Source organism: Octodon degus, unplaced genomic scaffold (assembly GCF_000260255.1).
Source record: "Octodon degus isolate 3935 unplaced genomic scaffold, OctDeg1.0 scaffold00116, whole genome shotgun sequence".
In the NCBI taxonomy this organism is placed as follows: Eukaryota; Metazoa; Chordata; class Mammalia; order Rodentia; family Octodontidae; genus Octodon; species Octodon degus.
Window position 1 is genome coordinate 7362065 of NW_004524692.1, and position 14189 is coordinate 7376253.

General features: G+C 40.7%; 1 protein-coding gene across 1 annotated transcript; it reads left to right on the forward strand.

Moving 5' to 3' along the window:
* Window positions 1–6960: 6960 nt before the first annotated feature.
* On the forward strand, window positions 6961–8093 carry LOC105743323 (C-reactive protein). The gene is given in 5 exon segments (XM_012516628.1): window positions 6961–7023; window positions 7351–7395; window positions 7496–7571; window positions 7668–7783; window positions 7785–8093. Coding segments are annotated over 5 exon segments (609 nt in total).
* Window positions 8094–14189: the final 6096 nt, after the last annotated feature.

Consider the following 14189-nt stretch of genomic DNA (forward strand, 5'->3'; position numbering starts at 1 on the left):
AGGGTCCGGCCCACGCTGCGCCTGGGCTGGGACTGGTCCCGCCGGCGCAGGGTAGCAGGAAGCTCTCCACACACTCACGGGACCTGGGCTAGGACTGGGTCTCTATCTTTTTGAAATGAGAGTGTGTTAAGGTCCCCTGTTAAGATTGTAGTATTGGATATTAGATTTTTCATGTCCATTAAAGTTTGTCTTATATAATTGTGTGCTTCCATATTTGGTGGATACATACTTATGACTGTTGTGTCCACCTCTTGATTTTTTCTCCTAGCCCGTATGTCATGGCCTTCTTTATTTCATATGATTTTTCTTGGTTTGAAGTTCAGATTGTCTGAGAACAGCATTGATACCCCTGCTTTTTTCTGAGGTCCTGGAGAATGTATTATTGTTTTCCATACTTTGACTTTCAGCATATAAAATTTCTTTATGAGTTAAATGTGTTTCTTGTATACATCATTTTTTTTTTTTTCAGAACTGAGTATTGAACTCAGGCCCTTGCACTTGCCAGGGAGTGCTTATTCCACTGAGCCATCTCCCCAGGCCCTTGGATTTTGTTTCTTAATTCACTCTGCCAGTCTATTTCTTTTAATTGGTGAATTGAGTCCATTTATGTAGATGGTTATAATTGTTATATTTTGACTTATGTTTGTCATAGTGTTTTACTGCTGTTGGTTACCTACTTTTCTCCTGTGTTTAATTATTTGCCTTATAGGTGGGTTCTTTCTAGTCTCATTCTTGGAGTTGTGGTCATTTTGATCCCTGTCTAGGATATCGTTTAAAAATTCTCTGGGTGGGGTTGGCTTGGTCATCATGAAATTCTTTAGTTTTTCTTTTGTTGTAGAAATATTTCACTCCTTCATTACACTTGAGAGTTTTGCAGGGCATAATCAGTCTGGGTTGCAATTTGTTTTCTTGTAGGACTTGAAGTATTTTGCTCCATGCTCTTCTAGACTTGATGGTTTGTGAAGAGAAATCTGTCATTATTCTGATGGGTTTTCCTTTAAATGTGATCTGTGTCTTTTCTTTACCACTTTTTGTATGCTGTTCTTTTTTTTTTTTTTTTGGCAGAACCGGCGATCAAACTCAGGCCCTTGCACTTGCCAGGGAAACACTTATTCCACTGAACCATCTCCCTGGCCCCTTAGTGTGCTGTTTTTGAGCTAAATTTCTGTGATCTTGATTATTATGTGCCTGGGCATGTTTGTTTGTTTGTTTATTTTTATTCATTTTAATGAGCAAAAGATAAAATAGTAATGAAACAGTTTCAAAACAGGTTAGTCGGATGGTTACAATAATTAGTACATTGCATATTGTTGTCCTCATGGTAGTTATTCAGAGGACAAGATGCAGACATATCTTGTCTAATTAGTACAAACCTTTCTTTTCAATGAACTAAGAGAAATAGCTGTATATCTATCATAACTATCATATATATATATATATATATATATATTTCCTTTTTTTCTTTAGTTTCACAATAAAACAGTCCTTTATTTATACTTTTGCCAAGTTAGTAGTACTTTGCATTTGCTAGGAAAAGGTTGCCTAGTGACTAATAGGGGACTTTAACCAGACAGGATGTTTATCTCAAGACTGAGGTAGCTTGCTTGCTCTAGGCACTGAGGCCTACCTATCTACACACATTTGATCAATTTCCTAGCTTCCATGGCTCCCAACATATCCACCTTCTTTGTTTTGTTTTGTCAGATGTGTGTTGCATTGCAGTTAGAGAAGCTGTATTTGGAGAAGTCTTTCCATCCTTGATGCCAGTCCAAAGATTTTAGGCACTTGAATTCAGCAAAATAACCTAATGTAGTCCAATAGCCCATAATAGTAGTGAGTTTTAATTGGGTTGATATTATTTGGAGCTTTGCATGCCTTGGCTACCTGAATGTCAGATTATTTCCCCATGTTTGGGAAGTTTTTTGTTACTACTTCTGCCCATATTTTTACATCATTTGTGTTTACTCCTTCTTTCTCATTGATGTGTATTAGTCTTATGTTGTTCATCTTTGCATTGTCTTGCAGCTGTTGAATTATTATTTCCTGGATCTTAGTTGTTTTTAAGAGATCTTTCCTTACCTTTTCACTAGCTGCAACAGTGTCTTCAAGGTCTGAAAGTCTATCTTAACTTTCATTCAGAGAGTTTTGACAATTTTAATTGAATTTTTATTGTCCTGAATATCTCTTTGAATCTGCTTTATGTATTCTACTTCTTTTCTATATTGCTCATTCAAAGTTTCCATCATTTTATATTCTCATCCATTTTTTAAAATTTATGTATTCAGTACAGAGTCTTACTACACAGCTGGGACTCATAGTGATCTTTCTGTTTTCAGCCTCTCCAGTGCTGGGATTACAGGCATGCACCACCATGCCTGGACTTGGTTGCTGGCTCAGTGTGCCCTGGGGCAGGGCCAGTACAGCATGTCATACCAAGGATCAAACCCTGGTCCCTGCACCTGCCTAAGCAGTCCATTGAGCTATCTCACTGGCCCTATTTTTTTTTAAATCAGTGTTTGTTTTATAAATGCTTAGTATTTCTTTCATTATAGTTGTCATTTCTTTTCTTACTTGGGAGATTATTTCTGATCTGATTTTCTCTGAAATCTTCTGCAGTTGTTTCTTTACTTCAGATGCTATTATTTCTGATCTGAATTCCTCTATACTCTTCTGAAGTTTCTGAATTCCTCTATACTCTTCAGATTCTATTATTTCAGAGATTTAAGGTGTGTGACTTCCAATTTCTTCTATGCTAGTGTCTCCTACATTTGTTCTGGGTGGGCTCTGGGCCTGAGATTAAATTCTTCTCCTTCTCTTTGTCATTTTATATTTCAGACAGAATTCTTTATTTTTATTTCTGTGATACTTTTTCATGAAAGTTTGGTAGCAGTTAACTGTGTCACTGTGATCAGAGCCTCTCTGTAAAGAGTCTGTTCTTTAGGTATCTCTTCTGAGTCAGAGATTCTGGTTTTGTGTGTGTCCCAAGATTTTCCTCTCTCTATTGATTGAGAATGAGATATTGGTTTCTATTTCATGCTGTCCTCTGTCCTTTGGTATAGGGCCGTTTTGAGATTATTACCTAAGCACCTCCCAATATTATTATCCAAGAGAGAACACATGATTAAGGTTGACATGGTTTCCTATTTAAAGTAACACAATTAGCAACACTAATAATGGGTTGTGATATTTAGTAATTGACAAACTTTTGTAACAAATAGATTTGTATTTTAGACTATAAGAGCAAACTTTATGGCTGTATAACTAAGTAGATTTTAAAATGGGAATTTTTATTAAAATTAGTTCCCCTAAATTCTGTCTGGTCACCTCCCCTTGATGTACCTGGAGTCTTCCAGGCAGATTAGTCCACACCAGTTACCTGTTGCCACCTCTTCTCAAGAGGATGCTCCTCTACATCTGGTCTAGGTCTGGGCCCCCCTGGGCTTAGCAGTATGCCTCAGCTCACCAGGTTGGGATACACCAAACTGTAACTTGACCAGCTGGGTCTGGCTTGGGTCTGGCTGCTGTGCTTGGCTTCTTCATGCTGTGGCCCATGGAAGTAAACCCTCTGTGCCCTGCTGGCTAGATGCTCTGTTCCTAGTTGAGCTTGCTGGGTTTCTGTGCCAAAGTGCTGCTGCCTGGTCCCAAACTGGGCCTATCCACCGAAGGTTCTGCTGCCCCTTATTTTGTATTTTGAAACAGGACCTTGCTGTTTTGCTGTTTTTCCAAAGAGACTGGACCCCAACTTGTGATCCTCGTGCCTCAGCTTACCAGAACGCTGGGGCTGCAGGCGTAATCACATGCTCAGCTCACAACAACAATTGTTATAGTGACCAAAGAATAGCAAATACCGAGTAGAACTTACAAAAACAAATTATTTAATGTAGCAAATGAATAAAAGAACAAATCGGTACAACCTGTACAGTAAGGATACTTTCGGTTGTGATTTGCCAATCTAAATTTTGATCTGAAAATACAGATTCACTAAGATGTACTGTCATCATTATAAAGGATCAGATAAGCTTTTCGGAGTTTGTGCAACAATAGAAATAAAATCTGGTGGTGACCAATATATTCGTTATTGTTTTAGTCTTGAATTTCCTGCTTCAAATTCTTTGGCGGAGCTCATATGCTGCCCCTTCCCCAGGTTCCATACTCCTCTGGGAGGACACCTCTGCATGCTTCCTGCATTTCAAGGCAACAAATGATCAGCTTTGTGATCCACAATGTCTTGGGGTCAGGATCTTGAATAGTAGAGAAGTACTTCAAAACCCTTGAAATGCAAGTATCCTAAAGTCAAGTGAAATGTGTAAATTAAATAAAAAGCATGGACTATATTGGAATATTTTGCTGAATTCATGCACTTACAATATTTAAATGACAATGGGATGCCCTTCTCTGACAACACTAAACAAAAAAGGGGGATGCAAATGAACGACCGTTTTGTATCTGCATATTCAAAATAGTTAGGATAGATATACAGCTACATTCTCTTGATTCAGTGAATAGAGAGATTTGTTCTAGTAGTGTTAGTGGATAGGATATCATGTCTGCATCTCATACAATGAATAACCACTAAGAGAACAATATACAGTGTATTAATTATTGAAACTGTGCTAGTAACCGGATTTGAAACTGTCTCATTGCTATTTGTTTTTCAATAAAATTATTCAAAAAATAAAGTTTAACATGTCAATAAAAAAATAAAAAAGGTAGTTATGACTAGAGGACTTCAGAAGAACTGAGTTGGAACTGGTGTCAGGAGACGAAATTCAGAGACTCAGACAGTGCTTGAGGCTCTGTCTACCTCTCCTCTCCATGTGGCAGTCAACAATGAAGAGTGGTGGGAGAGATGTTTAGGCCTAAAGCCTTAGGATTATTTCACCTTTAAAATTGTATTATCATTGTTGCATGTTGTGAAAAGTCCGGTCACATAGATAATAGCAAACCTGTTATTAAATTTAATAAGAGAGAAGTGTTCATTTATGTTGGTTTTACTGGAGTGGGGGATGCTAAAGCCTGAACTTTGTGGACTGAAGAGGGAACAAGAGATGGGAAAATGAGCCTGGGGTGGTAGTGCACACGTGTGAGCCCAGCATGCGGGAAGGCTGACGCAGGAGGCCTGCAAGTTTGTCTTCTCCAGGCAATTTAGAAAGACATTGCTACCTCCAAAAGGACTGAGGTTGTTGCCCACTATTAGAGTGCCTTTAGATTTGATCTCCAGTGACACGTGTGTGTGTGTGCGCACACACACACACACACACACACACACTCATGCACCTGGATATGATAAAGTAGGTTATAATTGCACACAACCCTTTCCTCTTTCCTTCCCTCCTGCTTTTCTTTTTTCTTTCTCTAAAATATTAAAGTATCATTATTTTGGGGAATGACTGAGTAAACAATGAAGGAGAAACTGATGCAGAACAGAGGCAGTGCATGTGGGAGCACAACTCCTCCAATCATTAGGGGGGTCTGGGACCTACTGCAAAAGTGAAAAGTCAGCCTCTGTAAGGGGAGAGGCAGAAAGCCTGGAAGATTCCGTGGTTTGGAATTGCAGAAGGATATCAGTTAGGATGTGAAAATAGAAAGACCGAGTTATTAGTGACTTAATGAGAGAGATTATTTCTCTTGTATGTAAACGTTCTGGAAGGCAGTCTAGGGCTGACTCAGTGGCTCCAAAATAAGTGACCCAAGCTCCACCTGTATTGTGCTACCCTTAACATGTGGCTTATACTTTGTTGAAAGGTTGCTGCTCTGCCTTCTGGTATCATGGCTGAATACCAGCCAAGGGGAGAGGGGAAGTGGGAGGGAAAACATATATCTTCTCTTTATAGGAATGACCTAGAGATTGTCCCTGTTCTGTTCACATCTCATTGACTAGAATTTAATCACATCATCCCTTCTAGCTGCAAAGGAGGCTGGGAAATCAAGTGCTTGGCTGTGTGACGATGTGTCCAGCTACAAATGCCATTCTTCTTGTAAGAGAAGCTGAGAATGGGTGCTGAAGAATGGGCTGGAGCCTCCATTACAAGCATGCGGTAGTTCTTTTCTGGTTATTTCTAATTTCTCATCGGGGCGGTGAGTTCCTCTGTTGAGTGCAGGAAAGGATGTGACTTTGGAGGCTTCCAGACAAAGGAGAAGCAGTAAAATAGTCATCTTAAAAAGCAAGTTAAGTAGGGAACTGTAGCAGGGTTGCCAGGCAGTGTGGAGCCACAGATTGAATTTTGTGAACCAAGGTAATAGATGCAGATCATCCTGACTTCTTGAAACTTCACAGACACAGAAAGTAGTCTAAGTTTGAAGAAACTCTGATACATGGTATTTTTGTGATCGGGTGAGGTATAGGTTTCATTGGTTGAAGATCTCTGAATCAGTACACTTAATTGGCTAAGAAGCCAATTCTTGGCTCAGGGAATGGTGTGTTTGTTTTCCTCATTTCCTGGACTATAAGTGAGCAGTTCATAAAGGGCTCAGTGTTGCTGCCATTTCCTCTGTGTGACTCCATACCCTGGGTTGCAGTAGTCATGAGACACACACCTGCCGTGTGCACACAAGTGGCCACTTGTCTGTTAAGTGAGGACGTCCCATTATTTTCTCAGGATAGATAGCTAAAGTGGAAGGTTGGGAAGGGTCTTCATTTTTCCTGTCACAAAGAATTGGTGATTCGGTAGTCACAAGAGTTTGTAATAAATCACCCACGCTGGTTTCTCTGTTCTGGAATGGTGTTGCTTCTTCCTCCCAGGGCCCTGACACTTGCCCCAAAGGACAGTGTTAGAAAATCACTTACCAAATGGCAGGTTCCTCACTGTTGAGGATATAAATCTAGGTAGCATGAGGTAGTTCTGAGGCAAGGGATCTAGGACTTTTATTTTATTTTATTTAGGACTTTTAGCTAGAGAACTTTGTGATGAAGACATTTGTGAATACATATCCTAGTAGCACAGGAAGCAGAGAGTAAGCATGGAGAAGCTGTGTTTTCTGGTCTTGATCAGCCTCTCTTTTGTGTTTGGTCAGCAAAGTAAGGTAAGGGCTATCCCAAACTATATTAGAGATTTGATCTGAAACATAGGGGTGGGATTGAAGATTACACAAACTGAGTTCAGAGGAACATCTGGCATGGTGTATGAGTGTGTGTGTGTGTGTGTGTGTGTGTGTGTATGTGTGTGTGTGTGTGTGTAAGTAATCAGGGGAGGGGCAGTCGTTGATGCTGACCTATTTTTCAGTGAGGTACAGAATTTTGTAAAGTGAGCAACTTCTCATCTTTGCCTGGCCTTCTGTCACACAGACTTATCTAAGAAGACCATTGTGTTTCCTACAGTCAGATAACTCCTATGTGTCCCTGAACCACAGTTGAAGAAGCCACTGAATGCCTTCACTGTGTTCCTCCATAACTACATTGAACTTTTTTTTTTTGTGGTACCAGGGATTAAACTCAGGATGCTGAGCTTGCCAGGCAAGCGCTTATTCTATCAAGCTATCTCCCTCACCCCCGAGGACTGAACTGTTTATGATCTGCAGACACAACATTTTCTCTTATGTTACCAAGAAAGAAGCTAATGATCTCCCAATTTTTTTTTGGCAGAACTGGGGATTGAACTCAGGCCCTTGTGCTTGCCAGGCAAGTGCTTATTCTACTGAGCCATCTCCCTGGTCCTGAGATCCCCAAATTTGGTCTAAAGTTAGAGGATATATTCTTGGGGTATATAGGCCTAAAATATTTTTCAAGGCTCCTGAAATCCCCATTGCTCCAGGATACATTTGTGTCAGCTGGAAGTCCATCCAGAGGGCTCGTAGAGTTGTGGGTAGAGTGGAAGCCCAAGATGAGGAGAAGTCTGGAGACAGGGTTGTCTGTGGGGATAGAGGCAATGCTCATCCTTGGGCAGGATCAGGATTCATTCTGTGGGAGGTTTAGTGTAAGCCACTCTTCGGTGGGAGACATTGGAGATGTGAACATGTGGATCTTTGTTGTTTCACCTGAGGAGATTGGCACAGTGTATGCCAGTGGGATCTATAGTCCTAATGTCCTGGACTTGTGGGCACTGACATACAAAACACATCCTGAAGTCTTCGTGAAGCCCCAGGTGTGGCCCTGAGGCCCTTCTGTGGCTCCTCAGGTGCCTGCTGCAGATTATTCCTCCTGGGCCCCAAATCTCAGGCTATGGACTTTCTTTCTATATACGCTGAAGGTTGACTCTGAAAACAGAACCTTTACTTCCCTTCCTCAGCAGTACAGAATGGGATTTATGTGTCTGGCTTGGGAGCTTGTGAACTACATTGAGATAGTTTGTCTAGAAGGATCAGAATTGCAGATATTTGGCTGGTCAATTTAGTTTTTAATTAAAATGATTTTAGAGATAACCTCTTACGCTCATAGAGATGAGAACTGACGCCGAGACAGAAGGAAGAAATTTAAAAGTCACAATGCAGGTCCATCTGCTAGATTGCAAGTGTGTGCTGGTCTTCTAATTCTCTACCCAGGACATCTCAGAAAGTAGGAGAGATTTACCCGTATGCGCAGAGCTGTTCTGCATTGGAGTTAGGTTACCAGATGAGCTCTCGATTCAGCATTCAGTGTGCACATCACTGTATCATGGGACTCAAGTCTTCTGAAATAGGAAACCTCAAATACTGCTGCTGAGGAAAACTCCACTTTCTCTAGATACTCTGGAAAGGCTATCAAAGTTGTCCCATCAGATAAAGCCTCTCCTTTTATTTCCCCTAGGCAAAATTAGACCTAGAGGTATAGTTAATTTGAGCTTACTGCCAAAGTATTTTATATCAAAAGGTTTTACTGGTTTATCATGCTTTCTTAGTTGTATGATTCTTCTGGGAAATTCTTCTCCCAGTCCATGAGTGGGGCGTTCCTTCTCACTCCACATTCTCAGCTTTCCCAGGCTGTAAGAGTGCACATGTGACCTAAGCCATCCTACTATCAAATCATCTTCCCACCTGCCTGGAGGGCTGTTTTTTGTTAGCTACCTATTCTAAGATGGACAAATTACAGTGTTTTCAAGGACTAAATGGTGGATTCCCTGAGGGACCATCATTTTTCTGTTGGGATTCCAAACTGAGAGGATGTGAGCCTGGCACCATCTGCAGTCATCTTGTTTGTCACATTGGAGAGAGATATTGAGGAAGGGAGGCACTAGGGTTTGAGGAGCTCAGAGGTCAGCAGAGTGAGTGCTGGAGCCCTGATCACTCAGAGTGAGGAAGTGAGTCTCCAACCCAGCTTTGTCCAGAAAAAAATTATACCTGAACTTTCCAGGTCCATGAACCAATAAAACATTTTTGACTTGAGTGAGACTGAGCTGTTTTCTGATGGTTGCATTAGAAGTTGTCACAATTTCACTAATGACCCTTTGTGAGTTCAGACTGACAAGAACACATGCACGACACTCTCGCCTTTCCTAGGATCTCCCGCAGGGGTTCTTTGGACCAGCACAGCACCTCGTGAGATAGGTGGTCATGCATGTGGAGTCACACATGGAGGTTTTATAATCTCATGCCACCAATATTACAGCTTGAGCAACAAAAACAAAGATTCATTGAGATCCATGAATCTGCCATCAAGTTCAGGGCTGGAATGCATTTGCTTTGTCTGCTTGGCAACCATACACGGCCAGATCCCTCAAGGATAATGGCTGCTGGTGTCCTCCAGAGTCATCCATTATGATGGTCTTTCGGAAATAAGTGAACAATTGAAGTTACTCTATAGAGGCTGCATACAGTAATGAAATATGGTGTTCCGTGCACGTCAAGTCATTACTTTAGGGAAGTGATATGGTAGAATAGCTAAACAGAAGTTCTGGATTAGAACTGCCTAGGTCCAAATTCTGGCTTTACAACTTAACAGCTATGTGACCTTTATTAACATAACATATAAGTTTTCTCATCTGCAAAATGAGAGAAATAACAGCAATTGGGGAGAGAGTTATTTATGAGTCAAATAAAGACCCTGCCAGTATGGCATTTAGCACAGTTACTCCCAGATAATCAGTTCTCATTATAGCTCTAGGAGGCTGTTTTGTGTTACATGTCTGAACATTCTATACCACAAAAGTACAACTGGGTAGAACTTGTCTGGGTTGGTAACCACCAAAGCATCTGATTTGCTAAGAATTAAGTATAGGCTATTAGGAGGATGAACAGATAATCTTTGAAGTAATTATTTATGAATATTGATTTCCCTAATTGACTTCTGATAACCATTTAGAAGCACAGAAGGTAAAGAGAAGCATTTTTGGGCAAAAAATGTGAGTGCAGATATTCTCTACTGTCCAATTAGGGCAGATCCATATGCCCTGACATTCAGCTAAGCATAAGAGAGGGTTGACATTTTTTTCTAGTTAAAGAATCCAGTCAGGAGATATGTCTTAATTATCGAAGACCACCCCAGTTCCCTAGGGATATGGGCTGAGCTAATATTTTCTTCAGAATTCAATTATGGGTACCTTGTTACCCATACTCTACTGGACAGCCTCTGGCTCTAATAATTTTAGCCAGGAAGATTTTAACAGTTGGAACTTGCATACAGTGAACACTAGAAAGTCTTCATAAAGGCTTCTTAGAATATTTAAACTTGAGCAGTCTCACTTCCTGGTACATACTTCAATGTAATCTTATTGGAAAATGCATCCCTATGTGACAGATGAATTGTCAGCCAGCATAGAGTTGTTAGATGTAATCTAATTAATGTCTGGGTGAACCTGCCAAAGAGGATGAGCTTTGTTTGGGCATGTTAGTGCTAAGCATTTTTTTTTTTTTTGGTGGATAAATAGAGGGTGAGGTCAGTTCTCTACTGAAGTCACATCCAGTTAATATCTGTAAAGTTGTGTCATCAGCACTGCTTTTCCCAGAGATCATGCATTTAGTTTGCTCAGAAGTAGAATCAGGTATTAAGGCCAAAGTTAAACAGGTTGAAGACCACATGATACATACAACCTGTTATAAGAATGAAAAAGGGAAGGGGCAAATAGAAGGGATAGACCAATCTATGGATTTGAGATTCTGCACTTGCTACCTAATAGGACCTGGTCCAAATATGAACACTTTAGCAGGAGAAGAACTGTGAGAGGTCCAAATCACAGATGTAAGTTCTTAAATCATTGACAGGCAAGACGCCTTTATGTTCTATAATAGTTGATGGTCATGAAGCAGAATAGTCAAAGCTGGACTTGAGGTAGGGCCAGAGGAGCAGATGGGACCCCTGTCCCTATGTGAGACTTGGTCTCTCTTGAGCTAGAAGAAGAGGCTAAGGACCACCTCAGACATGCATTTACAATCTTACTTGAAAAGTAAGTAGAGATATTAGCTCTGTGAAATTTTCCTTCATACTTTATCAACTTTGATGTGTCCTGGGGAAGCAAAGACTGACAAAGAAAGCAAGTGACTCCAGATCATTAAGCAACAATAATAATACTGTAGCAGAAAATGCCTCCCTAGCATACTTCAGTTTCCTAGTTGCCCAGGTAATAGTTCTTGTTCCAGTTCTGGTTGCTTCTAGTCTTTTAGAAACAGCTGGTCCCTGTGATGCACATTGTATAACCCAACTTCCAGCTGACAAGCCATCCTGCCCTGTACTTCCTGCTTGCTTATTCCACATAAGCCCTAGACCACCAGAGATCAGGGCCTGATATTTTAGGGGTGATCCCAATCAGTGCCTGCCAATGTAAAATAAATCTGCCTCCAAATCCTGGGTGTTGGTTTGGTGTTTCTGCCTGCCATTGCAATGCAACACCGAAATCCAATTTCTAAATGCAGATTTCTGATTCCCAGAATTCCAGAGAAAGAAAACAGAAGACGGAAATGCTGTTTTGACTTTTTTTTAGTTAGCCATATTTCTTTAAATATTCACAGTCTTCCTTCAAAACACAAAAGGAATTATAAGCTTTGAAAAAAAAGAATTTATAAGCTTTGAGATGTTAAAAAATATACAAATATTCAAATCCCACTGCTGCAAGGATAAATCACTCTTTGGATGTTCAGCATGTGAACTCTGAACTGCTGACGCTTCCATACATAGGACATATCACAGTGGAATTATTTTATGGTGCGCCTGTGGAGAATGCCCACGAGATGATATTGATCACATTCGCATTTGCTACTAAGTCGTAAAGTGCACAAAAGCATCATAGGTGGTGACATTGCTGCTCTGTTTTTAGTTTGATCTTTTTTGAGACAGGGTTTAGATGTGCAGTTTAGGCTGGCCTCGAGTTCACCTTGTAGCCCAGGCTGGACTTGAAATTGCAACAATCCTCCTGCCTCAGCCTCCTGGGTGCTGGGATTACAGGCATGTGCCACCAGGCTGAGCTAGCATTGCTATTCTTTAAAAAGAACATAGAGTACTAAGGCCCAGTCCACAAAGATAAAATACTCTTATGTTCCAAATCTCTCTTTTAAATACAAATGTAGGAGCAACACTAAGGAAAAAAATTTACTTTGATTTCAAATGCTTTATTCTGAGATAATTACACTTTTGTCTCAGATGGGCTGTATAACCTGCCTAGATTCCTTTTCTTCAGTTCCCTGTCTCTGTCTTATCTGTGCATCTTTCATTCCTTCTGTAAGAGAAAGTGGGTTAAGTGAGTGGCTAATCTTTTTCTTTTTTTTTCCCTCAGAAATACAGACTCTTAGTTCAGTCCCCTCAGATGGCCTGACCCAGTGATACATTAGGGTCTGCAGATGCAGCCATCATTATCAGTGGGCTGTTGATCATGAGTGTAGATTCACTGACTCCAGAACTGCTAGGTCAGATTGCCTGGAGATAGAACCCAGAAATACATAGAGTCTTGAGCTCTTCTGCCCGATGTGCTTGTTAGAGCTATCAAATTAGAATTTCTCTGGTAGCTTAGATGTCTTATCTGAGGGACATGTCTTCCTCCGAATAAGCTTGAAGGCTGTTAGACATCTTTAAAGGATTCTGTACAGTAGACTCAGAATATCTTGTGCTTTCTCTGAGGACTCACTCAGTGGGTCCCCTCTACCTATGTCCTTTTATACACACAAATGACCTCATAAGGTTCCATAATCATCATCATCATCACCATCATCATCATCATCATCATCATCATCATCATCATCATCATCATTTAGGACAGGATGAACAGGGTCTAACTGCATAGATCAGACTTGTAGTGATCCTCCTGTTTTTCAGCCTCCCAAGCGCTGGGATTACAGGTGCACGCCATCATGCCCAGTCTCAATCACTGTCTCAGTGCACCCCGGGGGTGGGGCCGGCACGACAGACTCTCATTACTAATGTGATATTCTCATAGTTTGGATTTGATTCAGGGAAGCAAAGCAAGACTCTCTGTTTGAGCACTGGGGTCTAAAGGTATAGCTGCTCTAGCATTAAATAAAGTGGGTATCCTGTATTTAGCAAGTTATTTATTCAAGAAAGTCACACTATGATAACAAACACCCTGCTTTCATTAGAGTGCTTTTCTCCTCTCTGGAATTATTAATTTGGATCTCTGCAATTTGGGATGTTTGTCTGATCTGCTGGGGCACTAAATCAGGGCGAAACTGAAGTGCCAAGATGTCTAAAGTAGCTGGGAACTTTAAGGATTTTTATTGGAACATAAGCCATAAGAGGAAGAGAGGACGGTAACCTGTTTGAGAGAAGGGTGTGGTTGCATTCTAGGCTGATTTATTACACCCTGTTCTTTATGACGTGATGTGAGTAGTTACAGAGCTGAGTCCACAGCTTGCTGGAGCTAAGTGTGGATTATGAACTGGTTTACAGGGACGGTCTCTCAATTTCTTTCCCTTCACCTTCCCCTTCTCGTTTCCCTTCCCCCTTCCCCCTCCCCGCCCTCTCCCCTCTTCTCTCCTTTCTCTTCTCCTCTCCTTTTCTCCTCCGTTTCTATCATAGTTTTTCAATTTTAAGACTTACTCTGAAATTTTTTGGTGTATTAAGTAACACTCATTTTGAGGATAGAGTTATTAATGTAGTGAGCACTGTGAAATCCATAACATTTCCAGTGTCCAAGCATCATTTTGGTAGTTATATTCCTTTGACTCACCTGTGGCGCCCAGATGTTAAGAAGAAGTAATTTTGGTTTTGGGAAAGCATCACTTATCAGACTAAATGTTTCACCTACGGTTTAAATCATGCATGTGTCTTTTGTTGGGAAATGGCTAGGAGAGGGCAAAAGCTTTTTGAAGTCATTATGTTATGCCAGTTTATA